The sequence below is a fragment of the Euleptes europaea genome, chromosome 2 (assembly GCF_029931775.1).
Source record: "Euleptes europaea isolate rEulEur1 chromosome 2, rEulEur1.hap1, whole genome shotgun sequence".
NCBI classification, from domain to species: domain Eukaryota; kingdom Metazoa; phylum Chordata; class Lepidosauria; order Squamata; family Sphaerodactylidae; genus Euleptes; species Euleptes europaea.
In genome coordinates, this window is record NC_079313.1 from 44,183,423 (window position 1) to 44,210,653 (window position 27,231).

At 44.8% G+C, this 27,231-nt stretch overlaps 1 protein-coding gene and 1 pseudogene across 1 annotated transcript in view; one reads left to right on the forward strand and one right to left on the reverse strand.

Annotated features, from left to right (window-relative positions):
• ARHGAP29 (Rho GTPase activating protein 29) overlaps positions 1–24,494 on the reverse strand; it is a 64,845-nt gene extending 40,351 nt beyond the window's left edge. The window contains exon 1 of the mRNA XM_056844309.1: positions 24,136–24,494. Coding sequence (XP_056700287.1) covers positions 24,136–24,397 — 262 coding nt within the window. The 5' untranslated portion in view covers positions 24,398–24,494. The remainder of the gene's footprint in view (positions 1–24,135) is intronic.
• LOC130474025 (5S ribosomal RNA) lies at positions 1,416–1,524 on the forward strand (annotated as a pseudogene).
• Positions 24,495–27,231: the final 2,737 nt, after the last annotated feature.

Consider the following 27,231-nt stretch of genomic DNA (forward strand, 5'->3'; position numbering starts at 1 on the left):
GGGTAGCAGTGACCACGTACTCTTGGAATTTACAATCTTGGGGAAGGAAAACCTGTACGTAGTCAGACATATAGGTTGGACTTTAAAAGAGCAAATTTTAACCAACTTAAACTTATGCTAGGTAGAATCCCATGGTCAGAAATACTTAAGGAGAAGGGAGTTCAAGAAGGGTGGGAGTTTCTTAAAAATGAAATACTGAAGGCGCAATCACAAACCATTCCTTTGAGAAGGAAAAATGGGAGGAGCCTAAAGAGGCCAGGGTGGCTCCATAAACAGCTTTTAAAAGAGTTGAGAAATAAGAGACTCATTTAGGAAATGGAAGGAGGGCCTTATAACCAAAGAGGAATATAAGGAAATAACTAGTGCTTGTAGGGAGAGTGTTAGGAAAGCTAAAGCTCAGCATGAACTTAGGCTAGCGAGAGATGCTAAACGCAACAAAAAAGGGTTCTTTTCCTATGTACAGAGTAAGGGTAAGAACAAGGACAAGATAAGCCCACTGCATGGACCGGAAAGTGAAACTGTAACAGGAGATGAAAAGAGGGCAGAACTCCTCAATTCCTACTTTTCCTCAGTCTTTTCTCGTGAGGGAAGTGGTGCTCAACATGGCATAAACAGAACATGTGATGAAGGAAGGGATTTGCAGCCTAGAATTGGCATTGGGGTAGTGCACAAACACCTGGTTTCTTTAAATGAAACAATATCCTCTGGGCCAGATGAATTGCACCCAAGGGTACTCAAAGAACTTGCAGATGTAATTTCGGAACCTCTGTCCATTATTTTTGAAAAGTCTTGGCAAACAGGTGAGGTGCCAGAAGACTGGAGGCGATCAAATGTTGTCCCCATCTTCAAGAAGGGGAAAAAGGAGGATCCGGGTAACTACCGACCCATCAGCTTGACTTCTATACCCGGAAAAGTTTTCGAACAAATAATCAAACAGTCAGTCCTTGAGCATTTAGAAAGGATGGATCTGATCACTAAGAGCCAGAATGGGTTTCCTCATAGGACTTGGTCTCCAGATCCCTCAGCATATTTGTTGGCCTCCTCTGGACATGTTCCAGCTTGTCTACATCCTTCTTAAACTGTGGTGCCCAAAACTGAACACAATACTCTAGGTGAGGTCTAACCAGAGCAAAGTGATACCACCACTTTGGTTGATCTGAACACTATACTTCTGTTGATACAGCCCAAGATCGCACTTGCCTTTTTAGCTAACGCATCACACTGCTGACTCATGTTCAGTGTTAGGTCTACTAAGACACCTAGATCCTTTTCACACACTTGCTAAGACAAGTCTCCCCCATCATATAATTATGCATTTGATTTTTCCTACCTAAATGCAGAACTTGAAATGTAAATATCTCAAGTCCCTGCATCTTCTCCTCCAATACGGCTACCAACTTACACTATTTCAAGCTGCCTATGGCCATACCACCCTGAGCATGCCCGATCTCGGAAGCTAAGCAGGGTCGGGACTGGTTAGTACTTGGATGGGAGACCGCCTGGGAATACCGGGTGCTGTAGGCTAATATTAACTATTAAGAGCTACACAAAAAAAAAAGGATTATTCCAGCTCTACAATGCGTGCTCAAAGAGTATGCTCTACTCAGTTCTTAGGTATCCTTCCGCCTCTGCGAACGCCACCATATTTCAGTAATTTAACAGCCCCGGGTTTTCGAAGAGCCTTTATGCTTGCTCGTCTGAACGCCGCATCTTCAGCATTGCTAAATGGAAGGTAAAGCAATTTACCCTATTCAGAAAGACTTTGCTCATGCAACATGAAGAAAATTGATACGCTTGCTCACATGATGCTGGAGTGTCCCCATTTCAAACTCCAACGTGACCAATGGATTACTCCTATTTTAACTAAAATACCTGCCACCGTAATAGACGATAAAACTGTCCCCTTTTTGCTGGTGGATAGAGATCCAAGTATAACACTGGCAGCGGCCAAGTATCTCTCTTTAAAGAAATAGAAAAAAAACTCCCCATTAACTGCTCAAGACCAGTGGGTCATGGGAGCTAGAAAGGAAAGGACTATTTCAAGCGCTTTAATATGAAAAACAAGATTCCCCAGCTTTATATAACAGCTGGAAGCACATTACTTGAACACTTGGGTGCTTGAGAACAGCAAATGTTAGCATTCTCCTTAATATCTCAAGTCCATCAGAAGGAGACTCCTCATTATCCCATAAATGTCTTGTTAAGACATTTAACAGTTAAGATCTCCCTCACAAGCCCTGCTCTCTGTGCCCTCACCTTCACAGGTGAGGCAGGTGTCAACCAGAGACACAGCCTTTTCAGTAGTGGCACCTTGCTTGTGGAATGTCCTTCCCATTGAGGCTCGTCTGGCTCCCTATAGTGCTTTCTTTTAGGCTTCAGGCCAAAATGTTTCTGTACACCCCAGCTTTTAAAAGTGTTGATTTTTTTAAAAGACCATTTTAGCCTGGAAACTGTTGTTTGAAGCTGTCTGTGTCTGTTTTTACTATCTTTGTTTTTATACCAGAGTGGGGCATTTTAATGATTAACTTTAATAAGCTGTTTCGGGCAGGTTCCTGGAGAAGGAGCATAAAAATTGTCTAAAAAAATAAAAAAAATTGTGGATTTTAAATTCTCAATGAGACATAACTCTAAAAGCAGTTCAGATCCCAACATCCCCAATACTTGCATCTTTTAAAAGTACCCCACAATTTGTATTGCACCCACACACAATTAGCTCTACACTGAAAATTGTGACAGATGTCACATAATTACCTGGGACATTCAATACATCTGGGTGTAACAAAGCAATGCTAAGCAGCCTTGAAATTGTTATGTACTATATTCACAGCAAGGAAAGAAACATTTTTAGCCACACAGATTAGTGGATCAGAAAGACCTTCATATGTTGCCCAACTGCATTCGCAAACACTTCAGGATGGGAGAAAACTAACAAAGTAAAATACTTAGGTATATGGATTACAAACAAACGTAAAGATTTAATATTTAACAACTACGTTAAACTATGGGAACAGGTGAAGAAGGAAATGATAACGTGGTCCAATAAAAATATTTCCTTTCTGGGTTGCATCTCAGTAACTCAAATGAACATTTTACTAAGGCTGTTGTTTTTGTTTCAGAATTTGCCTATAATCACACAGAAAAAGTACAGTGATGTCTGGAGGAAAGACATATTGAACTTTATTTGGCAAGGTAAAAAACCTAGAATTGCCTATAAATACCTAGTGGACCCTAAAGAAAGAGGAGGATTTGCCTTACCACATTTTCAACTGTATGCGGAAGCTTCAGCTATGGTATGGCTAAAGGACTGGATACAAATAACAAATACGACTTGGATTTAGAAGGTTTTGACAACAGATTTGGGTGGCATGGTTATTTGTGGTATGATAAACTTAAGAATCACTCAACTTTCCAACATCATATTGTTAAATCTTCTATTATAAAAATATGGTTAAGATACAAGTACCTTTTGGAGACTAGAACACCTTTATGGATTTCGATTCAAGAAATGTCAACATTGCGACCTATACGACCTTCCTCCTTTATAACTTATCAGGATATTTTGTTATGGGACGGTAATCGAGTAGCCCTAAAAGAATACGAAGAACTGAAGGATCATTTGACTTGGCTTCAATATTATCAAATAAAATCGGTATTTGCTCAAGACATGAAAATAGGTTTTACAAAAGATAAATCACTATTGCAACTGACATTATTAGATACAGATGACCATTTAATTTCCAAGATGTATAAAATACTATTGATGATTTATACAGAACAAGATCAAATTAAACCTATGTTGATAACATGGGCACAGACATTAGGGCATAATATACCATTGAATAGATGGGAAAAGTTGTGGTCTAAGGATATGAAGCTTTTGCTTTCACAATCATTAAGGGAAAACATTTATAAGATGATATATAGATGGTATTTGACTCAAAAAAATTAGCAAAAATGTATGGAACTATGTCGTCAAAATGTTGGAAATGTCAAAGTGAAGTTGGTTCCTTCCACCATATTTGGTGGACATGTGAAAAAGCAAAAAACTTTTGGGATATGATTTATAATGAACTTCGATTGATTTTACAGCATAACATCCCTAAAACACCGGAAATGATGTTGCTAAGTATTGTACCAGATAATATAATAACTCAGAGATCTTTTTTAGTATATGCCACCACAGCAGCAAGATTGGTGTATGCAGCAAAATGGAAAATGTCCGAAGTACCGGACAAGATGGACTGGAAAAATAAAATGATGGAACTAGCAGAAATGGCTAAATTGACAGCATTAATAAATCAAAAGGACAACTGGGGATTTGTGGGGGAATGGGAGGCATGGAGAATGTACTGTGGAAATGAATTTAACTTAGAAAATATCTAAGGATTTGAATTAATTTGAATGTACAGGTTTATATAAGCGTGTTATTATTAGTTTTTAAACGTTGAAGTATATGATATAATCCCAGGATAAAGAATGATTTAAATTAGAAAATATATGCAAAGGGAAGTACTAAGAGTATAAACGGATAGAGGAGGATGGTGGGTAAGTAAAAAAAATTTTTTCTGGGTATTGATTAAATTAGTAATGTTTATATCTTTTTAAATCAATATAATACATATTGTTTTGATATTATTAAAAAATAATAAAAAATCTTTAAAAAATATGTTTCTAATACAAAAACCCAAACAGGTTCAACAACAGTCTGTTAGCTGTTAAATTCTACAATCTGTGTTAACAAAAAACAAGTGGCAATAAGAAAAAGATTGATGATGCTGATAACTGACAGAAACTGTCCTCACAATTAGGGCTGCAGTCAGCGATTTTAATCTATTCAGTAAGGAATTAACTCTTATGCAAATAGTTCTTAATGCATAACATGGTATCAGCACAGAGGGAAATAAAAATAAATCACCACAAAATAAAGATGCATTCTTTTTGAATTCAGACTACTTAATGCAGCAAAAAGGGAGAATTTCCTGAATGAAATTGCAACTTTAAAAATGAGAGCAGTAGACCAGGTAGAAACCCTCTCACAATCCTTGGGAGGGGGGAGGTTAAAGGAAGCATGATAATTAACATCCGAGCACTTAAAATAGATCCTCAGATCAGATGACAACAACTCTGACTTCCAACATTTCATTCAATGCTATGATGTAACATTCCCATAAAACATATCCTTTCTGGAATTCATTATGGATAAAGGAAGCGAATATTTTTCCAAGTAGGTCAAAGTGCAATGGGAAATTTTTACTTCTGCCAATAGGCTACTACAAGGTTCTTTTTTTAATACAGGAAGAATGAAAGAGACTACTGAAACAAGCCACTAAGAATTCAAAGGCAACTGGAGAGCTATCACTTAAGGAACATATAAGAAAAGGGCTAGAAATGAAGCGGAACTCTCCATACCAGTGCCGGATTTACGTATAAGCTAAACAAGCTATAGCTTAGGGCCCCACTCTCTTGGAGGCCTCCCAAAAATTTAAAGGAAATAATAATTATTTCACTATTAATATACTTCTTCTTAATTGTATTTCAGTTCAACAATTACTTTGATAAAATACATATTTTGTTATGTGCAAATGGCTTTAGATACCTATTAGGTCCATAAATTACCATATAGCATATATTCAACACAAAAAACAGCGACAATTTGTTGTTGACAAAGGACAGCTGGACATATAAAGGGCCCCATTACCTTCAATAGCTTAGGGCCTCATCAAACCTAAATCCGGCCCTGCTCCATACTTCCTTGCTTTCAACACAGAAGCAGCAGGAAAACAGCTCAGAAGGGTGTTTTTAACCTTGGGAGGCAACAGTTATTACAAGTGACTTCCTGACTCCAATGGATTAGGGAAGGTAGAACCCAACATTGAACATTATGCCCTCAGTTCCAGATGAGGACATCTCAGGATACCGCAGACCCCTGCTCCAGAATATTCTGAGAGGGTCTGCATCAGTATGAAGCCCATTTGTGTGATGCACAAAGACCACCATGTGGACTAACTCTTTACACAGAGACTGAAAAGCATGGGGGATAGAACTGTACCCTGTGGTACCCCACAAGATGGGTCTCACACTGATGACAACTGGTTTCCAATAGCAACACTTTGAGTCTAATCCGTGAGGAATGATTTCAGTCAGTTCAATGCACATCCCTTTGATACCTACTTCTGCCTCCAGATGGCAAGATCTACTATATCAAGGGCTAATAAGAGAGAGGTTTAGCCTTTGTCTACATTCAGATAGAGGTCATCAAGTAAAGCTAGCAGAGCTGTCTCTGTCCCATAGCCTGGCCTGAATAAGGGTCTAGAGCAGATGAGTTATCCAAGAAGACTTGAAATTGGTCTGCTACTATTCTCTCAAACACTTTGCCCAGAGACCAGGTGATAACTGGCCGCATCATTTTTCTGTAGGGATCGTTTTTAAGTAGTGAATGACTAGCTGCCTCTTTGAGTGGCTGAGGTAAAGTACCTTGAGTTGGTGACTGATTCATAACAGGCAAGAACTACATCAACAAACCCTGTTATGAATCAGTCACCAACTCAAGGTACTTTACCTCAGGGTACAAGAAGTGGCCTTCACAGCTCCCAAGATCTTTTCCACATCCATCACAGAAACCAGTCAAAATGATCCATTAAATAGCCTAGGTGGTGTAATTAGGCCTTTTTTCTGGTGTACCTATGTTACAACTGAAATCCAGGTCAAAGTGTATTTTCAATATTTTATCAACAAAAAACCTGGCAAATGTATCACAGCTATTTGTCTGTTCCTGGGACAGCAAAGGCTCAGATTTAGGCATCAGCAGATGCTATGCTATCTTGAACAACTGGGATGGACATGATCTAGCTGATGCTGCACTAGTAGAGAATAGCTACTGAAATGTGTGGTCAGATATATTTACCCTTGCAAAATAAGAAACTTCTTAAAATAAGCATTTCTTTCTCTCAGAGTTTACAATTTCAGCAGGGCACATCAGATATAAGTATGCTAATCCTTAATTTTTTTTACAAGCCTTGAGATTCCAGTGTCATCTAACCTAGATGCATTTATACAATCTAAGCATTTAATCCGCCATTTAGAAGCTACACTTTTAAAACACATGATTGCTGAGGAGTGCTTACTGGGAGTTTTAGTCACTATGAAACATTCAGTAATTTTAGACATTTCAAGCACTCTAATGACAGAAAAACACAGAGCCCTCTTTTTAGTTTGGCGGTATAAAAACTGCTTATACATAAGCTTTAAGTAGTATAGTGGTGAATGTCATTCACAGCTTAACAGAATTGCTCATTTAGATGCTTGAAACTCAAAACTGGCACATTTTCCTAGCACCACAGATATACTATTCTGGACACTGCATGATAGTCGCTTGTCACCAGCTGTAAATTAAACAACTATCTAAAATACATGCTGCATACAGTCTAATTTTGCACAGTTTTACTTTCCGCCTGAGACTTTAAGACACAATCCAGTGGACAGCATGTCTGAAATTCCCACAGACTCAACAGAATGCCATTTTCCTGCCTATAGCACTTGTATTCTTTTGAGTTTGCACACACACACAAAAGTAAGAGTATACTCCTTACACTTCATGGCCCTTCGCCCTGTTCAGCATTTTCCCTCTTATGGATATGTATCTGCTGACTGAAGTTCAGATTCATACATCTGATTAAATGGGCTCTAGCTCACAAAAGCTTAAACTACAACAAGTCTTTAAATTGCCATAAGACTCCTTTCTGTTTTGCATGTCCCTAATTAGCACTTCTCTGCTTGATACAAGTGCTTTAAGCTCTGGACAGAACACAAGTAAATTTTCCAATGGAGTTAAAGTACTAGCTAGATATCTGGTAAGTGTGACATCTAGCCATCACCATGGCCTCTAATACTACATGTGTGCAGAAGAAAACTTGATTTTATTTATCCTGTTAAGTCTCCACATGTGGGAAAGGTGTCAAAAGGTAATTTTTGAATGGCTTGCACAGGCTAGTTGATATCACTTTCACCTTCAGGAAAATATTGGATGGTTTTGATGTCATTGAAAAACAGGCTGTAGATATTGAACACATGAAGCTGCCTTATACTGAATCAGACCCTTGGTCCATCAAAGTCAGTATTGTCTACTCAGTCCCGCAGTGGTTCTCCAGGGTCTCAGGCAGAGGCATTTCCCATCACCTACTTGCCTAGTCCCTTTAATTGGAGATGCCGGGGATTGAACCTGGGACCTTCTGCATGCCAAGCAGAGGCTCTGCCACTGAGCCACGGCCCCTCCCCTATTGACTAGTTTTCTGACATCCCACCTGAGCATAGACCACACAGAGCCAGGATTATAAGATTAGAGTGCTAATAAAGAAATGGACTTTGCCTTGTGAACTGTTCAAAGTAGCATATTATTGCCAAAGATGGCCCTGGACAGTTTGTTCTTTAAATAGAAAATCCAAGTACCCAGAGTAGTAAAAAATTAGGGATAAACTGATTCCTGAACATCCACCATTGTTAGGATTTAAACTATCACCACTCCTGGGGATTTTATTCAGACTTTTCACTCACATTTTAGAACATCAGGAACATACAGCAAAATCCATGAACCTTAGCAGAGCCATAGGAATGCATTTCCCAAAGTCCTGAAACTGCACAGAAGTTCTACTACAGAAAATGATTACTAAGTCCTGAGATCCTTAGCGTGCACCTCTGTAATCTAAAGAGTTCCATTTGCTTTCTTTAAGTACCAGAATAGCTTATGAGAGTGCAGTTCTCGTCTCTCAGAAACAATTCTACCACTCACAAAACTTCCAAGACTTTCCTAAGGTCTGTGAAACCTTAGTGAAGCCACAGGGTTGTACTTGTTAAGTACACTAACAGCTCATTCCTGAGATTGGGGGGCGAAAGGGTTTAGGAGGCACGCAGGAGCTTACGCCGGGTAACGGCTTACACGGAGTTAGGCTGGCGGTGGGAGTCGGCTGCCGGTGGCAGTGTGGGTGAGGCGGTGCAAGCTCCATGCCAGCAGCACAGAGGCGCAGAGCCAGCCACCATCCCCTGAAGGGGTGTTCCCAGGGGCATTCCAAGCACTAGGAGCATGCCAAAGTATTTTTGGCCGAGGAATGCCCTCTTTTGACGGTGCAAAGTTATGCCAGGTATTAACCTGCCACAGCCCATAGAGTTCCATGCAGTGTTCCCTGCGACTGGACTAGTCAGCCACCAAAAGCCCCGCCCACCTTGCCCCAGCAGCTGTGGAATCTGACTAGGCGGCTGGCAGGAAGTGGAGGGGCCTGGATGACCAGAAACTCCTTCAAAAGTGGAACTTCAAGCCAGACCTCCATCTGACAGGTAAGCCTTGCATGGCGCATCATGCTGCTGGGCCGCTCCCCAAGGTGGGGACTTTGCGATTTTCCTACCTCTTCTGCTTCCCTGAGGCGAACTATGAGGAGGCTTCTCCTTGTCACTGGGGGTGGCCCAAAGCTCTGTCAAGTCACCCTGGTGGACTTGGTGCATCGGTGGGGATTCTGCTGCTGGCTGCCGCCCCCTACATGAGAATCGAGGGGAGCTCAGCTGGGCAGGCCCGTTAAGTTCTCCGTGTTTGTGTTGCGGATGCTGTGGCTTAGCTTAAAAGCAGGAAACTTCGCCAGTTGGGCGGAGAAATGGATGGCATCTACCCTTCCGGAACCCTCACCAAGTACCAACCCACCCACCACCAGGGGCCGAGGGGTACTGTGGTCAGTGCACTCCCAGGCCACCCATGATCCAACGTTGCCCCTCAGACCACGATGGGGATGCTGGGCACTCAGCACTTCTATGTCCCTGGTGGGCCAGGAGACTCCGGCCCTGGAATCTCCCGGGTCCACCTTGCCATACTTGCCATCACCTTTGTTTGCACTCCACCCTTGAGTGGTGACGCTCACACCTGTTCTTGGTTGTTTCAGATACCCATCCTTGGTGGACTGCGCCTCCTATCAACATCGAGTTGCCTGCTGTCTTGTGTGAAAGAGCATCTCCCCGGACCAGAGATGTGGAAACGGTGGTGCTGATTGCCAGTTGGGCAGCAAAGTTGTCCAGCAGGGCAAAATGGCCCCCAGTCAATGTGTCCCTGGAACCGGAACAGCTCGCCCAGTGAAGAGGTTTCACTACCACTTGCCCAGTGGCCATCTGGGGCCTGTGTGCAAGTCCTGGCTGCTGATGAGTCCGGGCCATGGTATGGCCTTGACCCCGAGGACTGTCAATTGCCCCCCCCCCCCGGAGCAGCCCTCAAAGGCCGATGAACAGTGCCACAAGGGTCCGGCTCAGTGGCATGGCGGCCAGTCTAGGCCACCTCTACTTTCCAGGACACCCTCAAGGGCCAGGAGAACTCATAATAAAAATATTTTTCACATTGGCTGCTGTCATTGTTTACCGCTTGATGGGTGGGGGGAAGTCTGTCAAGGAAGTACTTCAAAGGGCCACACAAGCTTGGGGACAGCACTTATTGTACCGGATGCAGCCAGGACCCCAGATGGATGGGTCCCATCTATGTGGAGGAACCATCAGACCTATCAGGGGGCTGGGAATGGCCCCAAGGCTGCCGCTGTTAGGCCACGCCCCCAAGACTGGGCCAGCTGGAAGCGCAGGAGTGGGACGGAAGCGGCCCACACTCAATTTGGCTGTGCCCAGTAGGCTCAAGCTGCCACATACGGCCAGAACCGCCCTCTTATTTGCATGTCAGGGCGGGCGGCGCCTTGCTCAGCAAGACGGACCGCCAGGACAACCTGTGGGGGAGACCACAGCCCAGTGGTCCTCAGCCCACACCTCCCCCTTACTCCAATCCCTCTCTCACTGTTTGGTCCCAGGCCACCATGGCCATGAGGTCTGTACCACCCATCCCTCCTGACCAATGGGTGGGGGGGGGGACATCTCACGTTGCCAGGGCATATGAATGTTTCCCTCATCTCTTGGCAGCAGAAGGACTCCTCTAAACAGCAAGCCCTAGGCCACGTCCCATCCTCACGGGCTCCACCAAATCACTTCACCCCCATGTTGTGTCATGACTGCGCCTCTCTCTCTGGTTTACAGGTAGCAGCTGCAATGACCGTATAGAGGGCCAGGGTGCACCCCAGCAGGAACTGGGCCCAAGCCCGCCACCTCTATCCGGCATGGCCCAGGAGTCAGCCACCCCCTGCCCACCAAGGAGAGGCCACCAGCATATCGTTTTCTTTCCAGACCTTTTCCCCACAATAAAAGACTGCATTCCCTGCATACTGGCCTCTGGTTTCCTTCATGTGGGACACAGGTCATCAGGAAAGGGCCTGGCTGGGTGCAGGAGAGGGGTTGGGAGAGATGCTAGTGTGGGCGCTCAGAGGAATGGCGAGTTCTCAGGCACTGTGGCCCAGCTGCAAGTGTCAGGAGATGCGCAACTGACTGTGGGCTGGGACAGCCCCCTAGCATGGTCTGGGCGGGATGGAGCGATGGGAGGTGACAGCCATGCCACTGATTGGCAGGCCTCACCTGGCCCCCTCTGCACGCAAGGGAGTGTCGCCTCCCACAAACCACAAGGGGTCCCCATGCCCTCCAGGTCGATGTCAGGGAGTTGGGAGGGGGACACATCCCCCACCAGGCTCGTCCCCTGAACAGACCCCCCCTCCATTTATGGAGCTATACTTCTAGACCCCATCCAAATATAGAATACCCCTTCTGGCTCCACAGCCACCTCCTCTCTGTAGTTATGGGCCTTGTCAACACAGCTGGCTGAAGAAGAGACCTCATGGCTACGGGAAGACCCATCTGCTGAGGAGGCCTCTGCCAGTGGCAGCCGGATCCTCGACGTTCCATTTGACGACCTTGTCCCCTCGCTCCACTCCACCCTCCCAAGACGTTAGCTGGCCATGCTCCGTGTCCGACCTGCCGGCAACAAGGGTGGGGGCCAAATACTCCTAGTACAAGGTCAGGGGCTGGAACAGGCCCCATCTCGCCACCCTTTCACTGGGGGTCTGCCTGTAAGAAGGGTGGGATGGGATGGGGGGAAGGGACAGCCGAGAGGGCTGGCCAGCCAGAGAGAGACACGACATGCCTTGAGATTACATGTGTTTTATTGGAGAGTGGCTTGGGGTGAGCCCCCGCCAGCCCAGGTCTCAGTACCAAGGCCTGCATGAGTGTCAACTCACCTCCTGTATGCCCATGACCCTGCAACAAGTTGAAGCTGGTGGGAAATGGGGCTGAATGCCTACCAGTGCAGGCTTGGGGTGTGTGTGTCAATCACCTCTCTGAGGCCAACGAGAGCCTCCCGGATGAGGGCGGATGGCAATCAGCTTAGCAGACACCTTGATGGGGGGAGCAGTCCACAATCAGTGCGAGCCATTCGGCATGGCCCGCTGGGGCAGCGTGGGCACTGGTAAACCACCTCTTCAGGGGCGTGAATCTGTGGCGGGAGGGGGAGCGTTGTCGCCCCGCCTCCTCGAGATCACGTCACAGTGATTTGCGCACATACTCTCGGACAAGGTGAGTGGGAAGGTTCTGCCCCCCGCCGATGGCCTCCTCCTTGGGACCGTAGGGACCAGGCTCTCAGGGTGCTTTGCTGGGATCCTCGTTGAGTTTAGGAAGGCCCTGCCAGTTGGCGATGTTGAGAAGCAAGGTGCACACAGTGAATAGCTTAGAAACTTGCTCGGGCTGCATCGCACAGCAGCCCCCCCCCCATGTGATGAAGGCACCAGAATCTCATTTTGAACTGCCTAAAAGCTCTCTCGATGACCATCCGCTTCTTGCAGTGTGCCCGCTTGTAGGCAGTTCGATCTGCGGGCTTTACAACTGGGTAGGGGGTTAAGAGGTAGGGCCTCAGAGGGTAGCCACAGTCACCTGGGTGAGGGAGAGATGGGATAAGTGCTATGGGATCGCCAACTTTGCCGCTGCCCCCTCCTCTCCGAGACTGCAGCCTCCGGACTCACCAAGAAGCCACCCTTTTCCCTCCAGCCAGGTCTCCAGGAGAAATCTTAAGCCCGACATGTCAAATATATGGGCATTGTGCACACTGCCCGGGAATTTGGCCACAAGGTCAGTGAAGATGCCCCGGTGATTGCAGGCTGCATGCACACTGATGCTGTAGAAGTGGTAGCAATTCCAATAGATGTTCTGATTCTCATGCGGGGCCTACAGGGCAATGTGGGTGCAGTTGACGGCTCCAAGGACATTGGGGAAATTGGCGAGGGCCGTGAAGCCGGCCCAAATAGGGGCCAGTTGAGCTTCCTTGGTGGGGAATCGGACATGGTAGCGAATGAGGACCACCATGGCGTCCAGGAAGGCATGGAGGCAGCAACAGGCTGACGAGGTGGACACCTCAAGGACGTCAGCGATGACCAGTTGCCAGACTGCGTAAGAACAGGAGAACTTTGTGCAGTACTGGTATGGGCCGGGGCTCTGGAAGCGACCCTTGCAGGGCAGGAGCCACCTCCTCGCAAATCATCTGGATGGCAGCCGGGTCCAGCTAGAACTGGCCAAGGTAATCACTGTCCGACAGACGCAGAGTGCTGATACATTTTGCAGTACCTGCGGACCCGCCTCTGGTGATGGAACTGAACGGCTACCCACAAATAGAGAGCCTGTAGGAGATGGACCACTCTCAAGCAGGCAAGAGTCGGGGTGGGAAAGTTCAAGTACAGTCTGGAGTTGAACAGACGGCCACCATCGGCCTCATGTCCAGCCATGGGTATAGGGCTGAGGGGAAGTTGGTGGCCAGACTGCTGCCTTTCAGATGGCCAGACCCATATTGAGGGGCCAGACAATAGTGGAGGAACAGAGCCCTCTCTATGCATGCCCCAGCTTCACGCCACCAAGGTCACAGAGGAGAGCGAGCAGGCATCTCCCAGCCGGCCTTTCTGGCCCAACCCCACCCCCCCTCCCAAGGCAGCCGGCAAACATGGTGGAGACCTCCCCATATGGGAGGATGCCACGTCGCAGGCCCAACTGGTCCAACGTAGAGAAAGTGCTGCTCTTTGGCACAGTCGCCGAGAATGCCTCCATTGCGCTCCCCCAGGATCACTGCATGCTTACACAGGTGCGACAGCAGCAGTTTTGGAAGGATGCAGACAGACGGGTGTCCGCCCTTGGACAAGCAGCCCTGACAGGAGCCTTGTGTCAGAAACGCTGGAATGACTCCTATGGCCAGGCCAAGAAATGGGTGCTGCGGATCATGGCACAAGGGGCCACATTCAAGCATGCTCTCGCAACAGGTCTGGTGTTCCGGGCTCTCATTCCTGCGGTTGCGGGCAAAGGCGTGGAGGTGACCCCTCCGGGGAGGGAGACCGCTGGAAGGAGAGCCATACTTCATGGGACTCCTCTCTCTGCGGGTGAGGCACCTGTGTCAGTGACCTTTTAGGCACCAGCCATCCAGCATCTCCAAGTCCTCTGCCCATGGAAGCGTCAAGCTGAGGCTGGGAAGGCCTTCTTGCAGTCGTTGGGCATTGGCTTGCCACCTGCCCCAGGGGTGCCCCTCCTCTCACCTGGTGCCTTCAGCAGCTCTTCGGGAGCAGAACTGGAGGGGACAGGTGACCCTCGGCCACCCCAATCCCCCACGCCCAGGGAGCAATGCGCTGAGCCCAGGGGCCATAACAAGGTCCATCCCCCAAGGAGGGGAGGGGGCACCACCCCCTGGACCAAGAGCTCGCAGCCCCAAGCCCACACAATGCATTCCCCAACCTTCTCCATCATGTGGGCCACCATAGAGAGCAGCTGGAGGTCCACCAAGAGTGGCAGGAGACCACCAACTGGGCAGACCGCTGTATGGAGATGCTGGCAGTTGAGGTGACTACCTCCTGAGGCCATCTGTCCTCCATGCTTGCCATGACCCAGACCATGGTGGAGGGGCAGACACGAGTGCTGGTGGCCTTGGAGACCCTGACTTGCAGTCTGGTGGCCCCCTCCGGCTCCCCGCCCCCACGCTGTTGTGCACCCACACGCAGCCGTGGGAGGCCCTCATGCCAGTGCCCAAGACACTAGCCTCCCATTCTCCTGGTCCCAAGACCATGGGGTCACCAAGTCACTTGAGACTGGGGGTGATGGCTGGAAGGGAGAGCCTTGAGGGGATGTCTGGGTGGAAAGCCATCACTGGGCCACATGGGTCAGGTAGACTGGAGAGGCACACCCCGCCTGTCCCAACACAAACAGGAACTCACTGATGGGAACTGGCACTCGCTGACAGGAACTGTCCTGTCCAGTCCCTCCCGGCCCAGCCCCGTGTCTTGGCGCCATCACTCCTCCCCCTCCTTTCCCGCTAAAGTCTACACAGAGGGGGCAAGAACGTCTGGCAGCCGTCACCGCCCACCCCCTCCCACTCTCGGTCAATGCTCCTCCCCACCCCCATGAGGCCCCTCCCCCGGCTGCCGGCCTTGAGGACCTGAGGCCTCTTGCTCCACCCAGCCTTCACAGCCACAGCGCTGCCCCATCATCAAGCATTCATTTTCGAAATTCCCTCTATTTTCCTTGCCATCCCACACCACTCCAAAACCCTTAGGAGCCGGCCTGCCTGTGCCACTGCTGCATCTCTCCCCGCCGCTCGCAGCTCCCTGATCCTCAGGAATGGTTGTAAATTGAGATGTTGCACAAATGTGCTCTTTGGCAGTTAAGAGGTTTTTTTGCTCGAGTCTGCAGCCTACGGACACGGCAGGAGGTGAGTTTAAGAATTCCAGCAATTAAGGTTTTTATTGAATGGAAAGGTAATAAACAAACATAATTTGTCTCAATTTGTACTTTTAACTACAAATATCAGCGCTTTAGTGAAAAAGTAAGCATCCCTCTAGTTAAGTATATAAATTCAGCCCTAGCATAAACACTTAATCTGTTTTGTGCATGTGATAGGAACATAATTCTTATGACGCAGTACTAAGAGGACATAGTTCAAAACTCTAAGCACAAACAGTCACTGTGGCCTTGGCAGCCATGGGTTCAAGTAATATGGTGATCACTCATCACTATCTAAAACCAAGAAAAAAAAGTCTAGTACTGGCTGTATTTTAAAGCTAGAAGAGAAATAAGAAGTGAGCAGTGCTCAAGGGGCAGTGAACCCAGAAACTTGTCCTCCTTTCCACAGCAGATACTTTGCCACCATCAGACCACCGTCACCCTCCCCATGCATGAGAGCTGCACACAGCAGACAGCAGAGTGCACGAGTAGGAAGATGCCAGAAAAGGTCAGCAGCAATGCATGAAAGCTCATAGTAAGCTGCATGTCATCAGTCTTTAAGGTGCCACTGGACTTGCATTGTATTTTACAGCTGAACAAAACAGAAGTCTTGTGGCACCATGGACTGACAACATTGATCAGAGCATGAGCTCCCCTGCTTCAGAGCCCACTCCCTCAGATGTGTGAGGGGAGGGTCATTCTGGGAAGCCCTGCGGGGAAATCACAGCAGGGGATGAGGAGGAGTGGGGGCAGAGAATTGTGTGGTGGGAAGGGGCGGGGAGCAAGTCTCATCCACTCAATGGCACTGCTTTCCACTTTGGACTAAAGTGCTAAGTGCTGTCTCTGAATTTGGGAACTGTTGTTTCTTTTAACAGCAAAGCTGTTTTAAAGGGCATTTAAGTCAACAAAAATTAAGTTCTCCAGTAGGAGTTGATCCGGAACACTCAAACGCACTTGCTCAAGAAACATAACCCTACCAACAGTTGCTCTTGGACACTATAGCAACAAATGAACATTTCTTCTGCAGGAATGTAGAGCATGAGACTGGGGGAGGGCCAGAGTTCACAACTTTAAGTCAGATAGTTAGACTTAACAAAAAAGTTAACTGAATCTGCAAGCTATCAATTACATTATATGTACTTTGCCAGTATTATTAATCTTGTTTTCATATCTATTTACTGACTAACTAAAGCACCTTCCTCAAACTTAATGTTTTATTGCAAATAAACTATATTATACAATGTACAGTTGAATATACAGATAGAGACATTAGAATGCAATGGATGGTTTAGTTAGTCAATTGAATTTAAACTTACTAATTTAGGTGAGGACCACCAGAATTCTGCAAAATAATTTAAAAGGAATCCCCAGCTAATCCACTGATCTGCAAAGGCGTGCAAATGTTTGCAAGGCTCGATAGCCAGCCATTGTTTCTGATAGCCAACAAACTTGGCTCTCTCACTTCTGCTCCATAAAGTCAACAGTCAATGCATCACTTTTGTGCCCACTCCCTAGCAAGGACAAAATTCTGGGAGTAATGAAAATTTATCTCCTAGAATTTCAGGAGTGGTTCAGGTTTCATGGGCTTGAAGCCGAGAGTGAGCGAGAGGAAGCTGGTCTGCCAAACAGCTGGTTGGTGATGTCTCCCTCCCTTTAAATGTTAAAAGACCATTATTTTCTAAGGCCTCGGACCAGGCCTCTGAAATTGAAGGCCAGGTCTACCCCCACAGAATAGACCTTTAAAATTTAAACAGAAGAAAACGCTACCAAACACCTGATCAGGGCTGATTATTTTCTACAGGCAGAAGACCTGGCTTCCAAGACCAGGTCTCCTCAATCATCTGTTAGTTGGCATTTCCAGTTCCTTCGAATAGTAAAGCGCCATTTTTTAAGGGGGCAGAAAATACTATTTTCACACAGAAAAATTTAAAGGAAGGGAGATGCTTCCAAACATCTGTTGGTGAGACCAGTTTCTTCTCTCTCCCACTCCCTCCCTGTTCCTGCTACCTCTGGGGGACAGGGAAACAAGGGGCTGTGAAGGTCAGGGTCTTAAATATGACACTGAAACAGAGGGAGCTTGATGCAAAGGTTGACCAGTTTGGTCTCTACCCCGACCTTCCACCTGACACATTTAATTCAGCTGGCTTCTGAATAAAATAAATTCAGCACCCATGGGGGAAACAGAAAAAGAACAGTAACTTTTATTCTGCTTTATCACAGAAAACAGGTACTGAGATTTCCAAAGTCACCTGAGACAGGTTGTCTCCCAACGTACACTCTGGAGACACAAACCCCATCTCCACATATTCTCTTGTTTAGCCTGCTAAAACACAAGGCGGCAAACTCTGAGACAAGATCCCTCCAGTCTCTCTTTCTCTGAAGGCTTTGACCCAGCCTACCTGAACTGACAGTGAAGCAGCTTTTTCTCTCTTGCTCCCTGCTCCCACCTAGCTCCTCCACCCCTTCCAGGAATCCTGATTGCTGCTAGCTGCTCTGCTCCCTCCAAAACAGGACAAAAGAAGATTGGGGTATTTCAAAAAAGGGGCAGAACCTTTGCCCATCTGTCATGGTGCAACTGATGCATGTTTCCCAAATTTTGAGGGGGGGGGGAAATCTGAAAAACCTGGAATGGTAAAAGAGCCCTGGAAATTCAGGATAATAAACAGCATACGCTCCCCAAGCCTGGATCTTAAATTAATCCTGATTTTTTTTATGTGCACACCACTGAACAGCAGCCTGCAGCATAGGACATGTCGATTTGTATAGCCAGAAACCCCCTACACCCCAATTCATTGATGATGTATCCCTGCACAAGATTCAGCCTGGTACTAATTTTAAAGAGGCATTCCACCCTTTCTCATGTAGCCAGCAGTTTTTTAAAAACACATCAGCCTTGTGGTAGAATATTTTGGATCATCACTGGCAATCATATTTTACAGATCCTTCAACAGCTCAATATGCTTAGGATTTGATTTATATTTTCCAAGATCTGTACAATCCATGAGATGTGGGGGATACCCTACAGATTTTACCTAGATGATGAAAATGAGCAGGAAAAAGGTTCACAGGCTTTAAGAGTCACAGGGATGCATAAACTGAATTAATGGCTCTTCGCTACTAGGTGCTCAAACATCTAAAAAAAACACAGGATACAGCATAATTTTTCTAGGCCTTTGCAATACATACAGAACTGATTTCAATCCAAATGATAGGTTTTTAGTGGAAGAAGAAAACTCAAGTCTGAACATAGCAGCAGCTGTATATGTCCAGTAGTTCATGGACAAGTAGTGCATGCAACAATTTGCAACATACCAATGGTCTAGTGAATTTTAAGCCTAATGAAGTGGTGTTACCTTGTTTGAATTCAGAGCTATTCAATAATATATTTAAATACAATAAATTAGAGGAGCCCACAACTAGATTCGCACCCTGCAAAACATTTGACATGCAATGAAGTATCAGCACCCTCTAATATCAGATAATCTATTTTTGAAACCTGGGAGATATGTCTCATGGAGCTGCCATTCAAGTCAGAGTCCTTCTGAGCATGACCAAACCCTTGCTGGCTCCCCAGGTTCCCTAATAGTTGTGGCACTTGTAAATATATACACAGAATCCCATCCAATGCAATAGTATAAACTTGTGACTCACAGCCTGCTTGGAACAAGTTCCACTATCAAAGGAGACAGAGAATCCGATCATATACCTGGAACATGTGAAAAAAACACTGGCCTAAGACCTAACTATGATTTCATTTCTGGATCATCATTAAATATCTTCTGGACTGTTTTTTTTTTTTGTTGTTGTTGTTTCTTTGAAGTTGCCAGGATGTCAAGTGTTGTGGACTTCCTAGTTGTACTGGTGGTAACTGCCAACTGGGGGCAGATGTTTGGTGAAATTACTATTTCTGTACAATTGGAAGCTGAAAGATATGAGGGTGGGAATTTCAGAAAATTCACAAGGTTGGAAGAGAACACAAGGGCCATCCAGTCCAACCTCCTGCCATGCAGGATCCCACAATCAAAGCACTCCCGACAGATGGCCAACAAGTTCACAAGGTTGGAAGAGACCACAAGGGCCATCCAGAAAGATGGATGATGAGACATAACTGAACTCTCAGCTTATCTAATTTCCATCTCATCCTGAGACATCATGATGCAAGGGCTCCTGTTGCCTCTGCTTCTTCAGTGATATCACTCCTCACTGATTTTTTGTTGCACTAAACCACATTCCTCTCAAGGTTGCTAGAGGAGGAGAAAATTGCTCTGGCTTGCAGGACTGAGACCTGGTTGGAAAAAAATGATGGAGTGGTATCTGTCTCAGTCAACTGAGCCTGCTTATGTGGCCCTTCATTAAACCTGAATTGAAGGCCAGGGAGGGAAGGTGGATATTCTCTATGAGTCTTTCCCCTTTTGCAGGTTCCCCAGCACAAACTATTGCCGACATTGATTATCTATTCCTTATGTTATGTGCCAGTGATCGACTGGGCATTCAACTTATTTATTGCTCACCTAGTTCCCTGCTGGGCGCCCTGTCTGACTTTGCAGAGGTAGAATTGGGCTTGGTGTGGACTCTGTGGAGACACCCTGATTGACTGATCCAGGCAATTTCAACATTAGTGCTGATGGCACCTTGTCTGGGCCAGCACAGGATTCTGTAACCTCTTTGGCCACTATGGGTATCTTTCAGATTGTGACAGGCACCATGTGTAACAAAGAATAAACTGTAGACTTAAGTTTTTGAACTGAGTCTCTGGGTAAAAGTCTGGTTTGGGGGCTGCAAATTCTGCCTGTACCGTGGTCTACCTACTGCATTCTCAAGGTAAGTGTGGCACCCATACTCTGCAAGGGTGGAAGAGCAGCTAAAAGTTATGGATCTGATGGAAGTTTATGGATCTGATTGGATTCTTCAATGCCCTAAGGAATTTCAGGACCTCAAACAACAGCTCTGTGGAGACCATGACGACAGCTTGGAATGAAGTGCCTGGAATCCACTTATATGGTTGCCCCCAGCTGACCTCTCACATCCCTGAGGCAAAATTTGGTGCCTTGGTTTACTCTGGTGCTGGGTGACCTGAAGAGTGCTTTGAGTCATCTAGATGAGTACTGGAAGAAAATAAACTGAAGCTGACAGAGCGAGTTATAGAACTCATTGGGAGACCTATGACGCGGCAGTGACAGCAGCAAAGTAATCTCTCTGCCAACACCACATCAGTTAGATTGCACCCAGCTCAGTTTACGGTATTTCTTTGTTGCCTACAAAGACTGAGTCTTTAAATTCTCAAGACCTGATGATTATATGTGATGCATTTTGCAAAGTTTTTTTTACTAAGAAAATTTCTCAAATATGTTCCACTTTGGATGCTGGTTGTACTATAATTGAGACTCCAGAAATGTCCAATATACCATCTGATCAATTTATGGATCATCTGATCTAGTTATCATGATGGATGTCTTGCAATCTACAAAGGCCACTGTTTACACTCTGGATCCTCGTCCATCCTGGTTGCCGAAACTATATAAGGCTCACATCAATGAGTCTTCATGTTCATCATAACTCAGCCACTGACTCATGGTGCCTTTCAGGCAGCCATCCATCAGATACTAAAAAACAGCACTGAACAAGAATGTTGTAGCCAACTATCACCTGGTCTCTGGGCAAGATGGAAGAAAGAGAGGTTGCAGAACAAATCCAGATCTTCCTGAATGACTCATCTGCTCTAGACCCCTTTCAGTCTGGCTTCAGGTTGGACTATGGGATGGAGGCAATGCCAGTGGCTTCAGCTGATCTCTGAACACAGATAAGGTTTGTGTCTTTGTTGCTCTTGCTGGATTTATCAACAGCCTTTGATACTGTGGACTCTGCCATTTTGTTAAGGCATTTGGAGGTTGAAGCAGGGATTCAGGGATGTGCTTTGGGTTGGTTTCAATAGCTCTTTAAGGACAGGACTTGGCAGGCTGCTGTTGGAGAGCAGTTGTTATCAGGGTGGGACTTGTCCTGTGGGGTTCCACAGGACTCAGTCTTATCCCTCATGTTATTTAATTTCTATGTAAAGCCCTTAGGATAAATCATTCATGTCTTTGAAGTAGGTTGGTCACAACACACTGATGACACCCAGTTCTATATTTCTGTATCCAAATCACCAGGTGATGCTGTACAGGTCCTGTGCCACTGTCTTGACTGCTGTACTTTAATGACTACAAGATTAACAAATTGAAACGGAATCCTTACAAGACTGAGGTGATGCTGGTTGTGAAAGCTGTGGTCTTAAGAGTGCTTCCCACTTTTGGGTTAGCACACAGCAAGTGATGCCTAGGTACCACAATGATTTGCCAGTGTGAGACTTCGGGGAAACAGACTGTTTTCCAACTTGTTCTATTAAATAGTCTAGACTTGTCTAAAGGACTCAGTTCTTAATTTTCAAAGGATGCACTGCAGTTCCTCTAAAAAAGAAACAGCATTCCTACCTGAAAGCCTCAACAACTGAAAGTTCCTAGGATATAAACATTTTAAGTGGTTCCCACGCAGATGCAACTATGGCATGCTGATTAATATATTCATACCCCCTTAACTTCAGCTGAATTGACAAGAATGAGATTTCTATAAAGAGTACACCTGAGAAAGCACTATACTTCAAAGCAGATTCTGGAATACAGAATATATGACAAACATAAGCTAATTACCAACCCATGAAAACAAGAAAGCTCATCTTTCACATCTCCTTTTCTGTAGACAACAATCCTTTTCTGTAGACAACAATCCTACCTATACAAGCAATACTTTTACTTCCAAAACACAACTATTCCCAGTTTTTGTACTAAAAGTTCATAAGTGTACCAATGCTATATTGCTTGTTCTCTAGTGTTTAGCACTGAGTCCTTTAGTGTGCTGCCCCAAACTACGATTTTAAAAAACATGTGTGAACAGAATGTGCACATGTAACACATTAACCTGAAAAGGTCTTCATAACAGCGAAAGACTTGTGGTTATATTTGGTTATATTTGGCAAAAAGTATCAACTTCCTTTAAAAAAATATTTAAACAGCCTAACACAATGATTCGCTGTGCGGATCAAACTGAATATAGTGAAACACCCACAGTATTGGTCATAGAATAATAGAGTTGGAAGGGACCACCATGGTCATCTAGTCCAACCCCCTGCCCAATGCAGGAATTTCACAACTACCTCCCCCACACACACCCAGTGACCCCTACTCCATGCCCAGAAGACTTTGATGGACCAAGGGTCTGATTCATGTGTTCATAATGCATTTTGAGCTTGTTTATTCCACTGTCAGGTTTTTCACAGCAATGTATCATGTGTTTCACAGCAATGCTACATTGGTGTGAAAAACCTGAGAGTGGAATAAACAAGCTCAAAAAGCATTATGAACACATGAATCAGACCCTTGGTCCATCAAACTCAGTATTGTCTACTCAGACCAGCAGCAGCTCTCCAGGGTCTCAGGCAGAGGTCTTTCACATCACCTACTTGCCTAGTCCCTTTAACTGGAGATGCCGGAGATTGAACCTGGGACCTTCTGCGTGCCAAGCAGATGCTCTACCACTGAGTGTGTTTCCCACATCCTATAAGCAAACAGCAGCCCTACCTGGGGGGTGGGAGAGCACTATTTAACATTAAAAAAATTGTTTTCAGAAAAGTGGTCTTAACATCAACTTTACTTACTTTGCATATTGTTTCTGAATGAAAAAATTCTTCATATACCTTTTCTAAGAAAGAATGCTGCTTCATTGCAATAAATTCTATTTAGTTACCAATATTTGCAATAACATAAAAACCTGGATTCCTGATCCTTTAATAGAATCCTTCAACTGCCACTACACACTACAGTGAGGTATAATCAACTTGTTCATAACATTCTAAAATTAAAAGCAGAACTGGAGAAATTAACAATAGAAGCTTTAGCTATCTTTTGCAAAGCAGAACATTACAATACAAGAGATTTACTTCTGAAAACCTCCTGCTGCTTAAGGAAAGTGGATGCCCCTCAGTGGGGAAACAAAGCTTATATATTAAAAGACTGACCACAAACCTGAGCAAACAAATTTGCTGTTTTCACCTGATGGCAGGAAATGGCAAAAACGTCTTTTGTGTGTGTGTGTGTGTGGGGGGGGGGGTGTTACAGAAGTTAAAAGATTTCTCCAGCAATTAACAGTTGCCCAAGTAAACTGTCAGAACACTTACTACCCAGTTGTTTATCTTTCAGTCACTTAAAATCAATGCCAACATTGTTTAATAGAATCTACTTCTAACATATGTCCCTTCCTTGCCTATTTACAAACACTTCATTACTGAGTTTTGCTTACTTTAAGTTCTGCATGTGTGCCCAATTATGAAATACTTTCTACCGTGCTTCATAGAGGAAGTGTGGTAGAAAACCCCACCACTTCCTGTAGAAGGCAAAAACATACCAAATAAATAGCACGTTAACAGCCACATTTCAAACCAGAGTAGTTGCAAAGAAGCAATAAGCATACCTTCTGAAAGAGTGGCTTCTTTCAAATAAAATAGAACATCTGCAAATTTTCTGACATCGTTCACCAACTGCATGATGTATTCTGGGTCCACAACAGTGCTGTCGTAACAGTCAGAGTTGGAGCTAATACTGCTCAAAGAGCTGCTCTTGGTACTGCGCCCCATCCCCCAGTTTCCTGAATTAGAGATGGTGAAGAAATTGGAGGTAGATAGTTTGGTTAATCCTAAACCACGCTTGTTGCCTCCACCGTTCTGTCGCAACATCCCAGCCGCTGCAGAGCTTATGAAATCCCCAGACTTAACATTCAATGTTATTTAGGGTCCATTGGACAAATATAACATGAAGTCCTGAGGGGGAAGAGGAAAAAAGAAAGTCAGTTGAACAAAAACGAAAATGCAGATAAACATGAATTACAAACACTCTTTAAATGCTATGTTATTGGATGCACCTTTTGAAAGAAAATGTTCAGCTGAGATTTCAAAAGCAGACCTGGTAATTAAACTATATGGACACCAACAACAAATAAGAACAGTCCTGTGACTACTTTGAAAATCAATTCCCTGGTGTGTTGCCCAAAATATTTATACCTTACCAATGTTTAAAATTAGAATTTCTATACTGAGTCACAAAGACCCTTCATGCCAGAACTTCATGCTGTGGAAAGGGAAATCACATTCTGAAGAGAATTCATTTGAACTAAGAATGCACATGCAATTTAAAAACTACACTGTTCTAACAAACACACATTTTAAGGCAGTAGTAGAAAAGAACAAGAGTCCAGTAGCACCTTAAAGACTAACAAAAATATTTTCGTGCGCCACAGCTCACTTCTTCATATAATTTTAAGGTATTTACATATCAAAATGTTACAATAAAAAGTAGCAGTTTTCTTCAAGGCCTGCTTCATGTGTGTTAAAATTTTAAAAGGTATACATTACAGACTCATAGCATTTCTACTACAACTGTTAAAATATGAAGCATTCAGTCTTTTTTCTCCAGTGTGCCATGCAAACACACTGCAGAGTGTAATGATTGGGCCTGCTTCTGGGGAGTACCTAATGTGCTACAGACAATACTATTTTAGAAGGTGCACAATGAGGAGAACATACACACTGAAATTGTCACACGTCTTGCAACTGGAAGGACTTAAAGCTGATCTCTGAAGTTACTAAAGTTTGGTTCACAAAAGTTTCTAGTTCTTTATATCCGTGTCCTATCAAGTCAATTAATCATTGCCTATGAACATCGGAAATTGTACTTTAAGCAGTTTTAAGACTGAGTATTCTTGCTTTTAAAGCATAATATGAGTAGGATCTCACAACTGGAAGGAAATCACTGAAGAAAATCTTCCTCGCCTTCTCCAAGCAGTCTCCCCTGTTAGATCCTTTCCAATCTGTTATAGGCCTGGTTATGGGACTGAAACAGCCCTGGTAGATGACCTGCACCAGGAGATGGACAGAGGGTGTGTGACTGAGTCTCCCAGACCTCTCAGTGACTTTCAGTAACACTGATCATGGTATCCTTTGGGATTGCCTTTCTGGGCTGGAAGGCATCGTTCTGCGGTGGTTCCAGTCCTACCTGGAAGGTAGGTTTCAGAAGGTGGTGCTGAGGGAGTGCTGCTCAGCCCCTTGACCTATGGGGTCCTGCAAGGTTCCCTATGCTCTTCAATGTCTACATGAAACCACCAGGTGAAGTCATCCAAAGATTTAGACTGGGCTGTCACCAATACATGGTTTATTATTATGAAAACATTTATACCTCGCCTTTCCTTGTGGTTCAAGGCAGCTTACAACAGTAGTTAAAAATAATTTCCAGTTAAAACCAGACTAAAACACACTCCAAATCTCTCCCTCCCTGACACACTCTGCTCTTTTGAGGTTTGGGGGACCCTCCTGAACAAAATGCCATGAAGTGTGGGAGACAGCAAAATGGAGAAACTGGGTGAAAGTGGCTTCCCTTGCTTGTACAACAATTCAACACTATTATTTAGTTGAGGGTGGTTTAGTATCCTCATTTGTATTTTACTAAGATATTCAAACTTCTTTCTCCAGATTTTGTATAAACTTGAAAATAGTCAGGCTGAAATTATCATCCTGTAATGTGTGCTTTTCTCATAATTTTACAAACAAGACAATAATGGAACTTTATTTTTTGCCATCAAGTCACAACTGACTTATGACAACCTTGTATGGTTTTCAAAGCAATAAATGTTCAGAGGTGGTTTTCCATTGCCTGCCTCCATGTCAGGACCCTGGTATTCCTTGGAGGTCTCCCATCCAAATACTAGCCAGGGCTTACCCTGCTTAGCTTCCAAAATCTGACAAGCTCAGGCTAGCCTGGGCTATCCAGGTCAGGGCAATATTGCAACTATCATTTGGTTTAAAAGAGTGGTCAACTTTAGTGTATATAAACATATCAAATTAGTATCTTTTAAAAAAGTTATCTAAATAATTCTGTAAAATTCTGAACTTCAATCATTTACAGTTCTGATATTCAAACATGTGCGTCTAAAAAAAAAAGCCAATAGTGTTCCAGATAATAGAATGTTTCCTTTCAGTGTTTTAAGGTAAAGGCCTTTTACAATTACATCTTTGTTTAAAAGCAATATACAAAGTACTGAACAGTGGAGCGTCCCCAATTATGAATATAAGACATGTCAACAAAGTAACATTCACAGAACCTATGGGAAGATTATCCAAGGTGAAGTTTTCTTTAAACCGTGTTATGCAAACGTTTGTGCAATCTTCCTTAGTTCCCATGTGTTTTCACAGCTAGAGAGCTGTTCTGCAATCCTACTTTCCACTTAACCATTTCCTTCTTTTAAAAGGACAGCAACCAGTGAGACAAGCAGAACTTGCTAAACACATGTAACTCTTGTGGTTTAGCATCTCTATATCAGATTTTATTTAGAATCATTAATTGTTTTAAAACGCTTCCTCTCAGGTTGGCTAACCAGGGGCGAAAACGCATGGTCGCTTTATCCTCCTTCAATCCCTGTTTTAGCCAGGATCGAACGCACATTAGGCGAAACGCATGGGTTCGATCCTGGATGAATCCTGGCTGAAACAGGGATTAAAGGAGGATAAAGCGACCATGC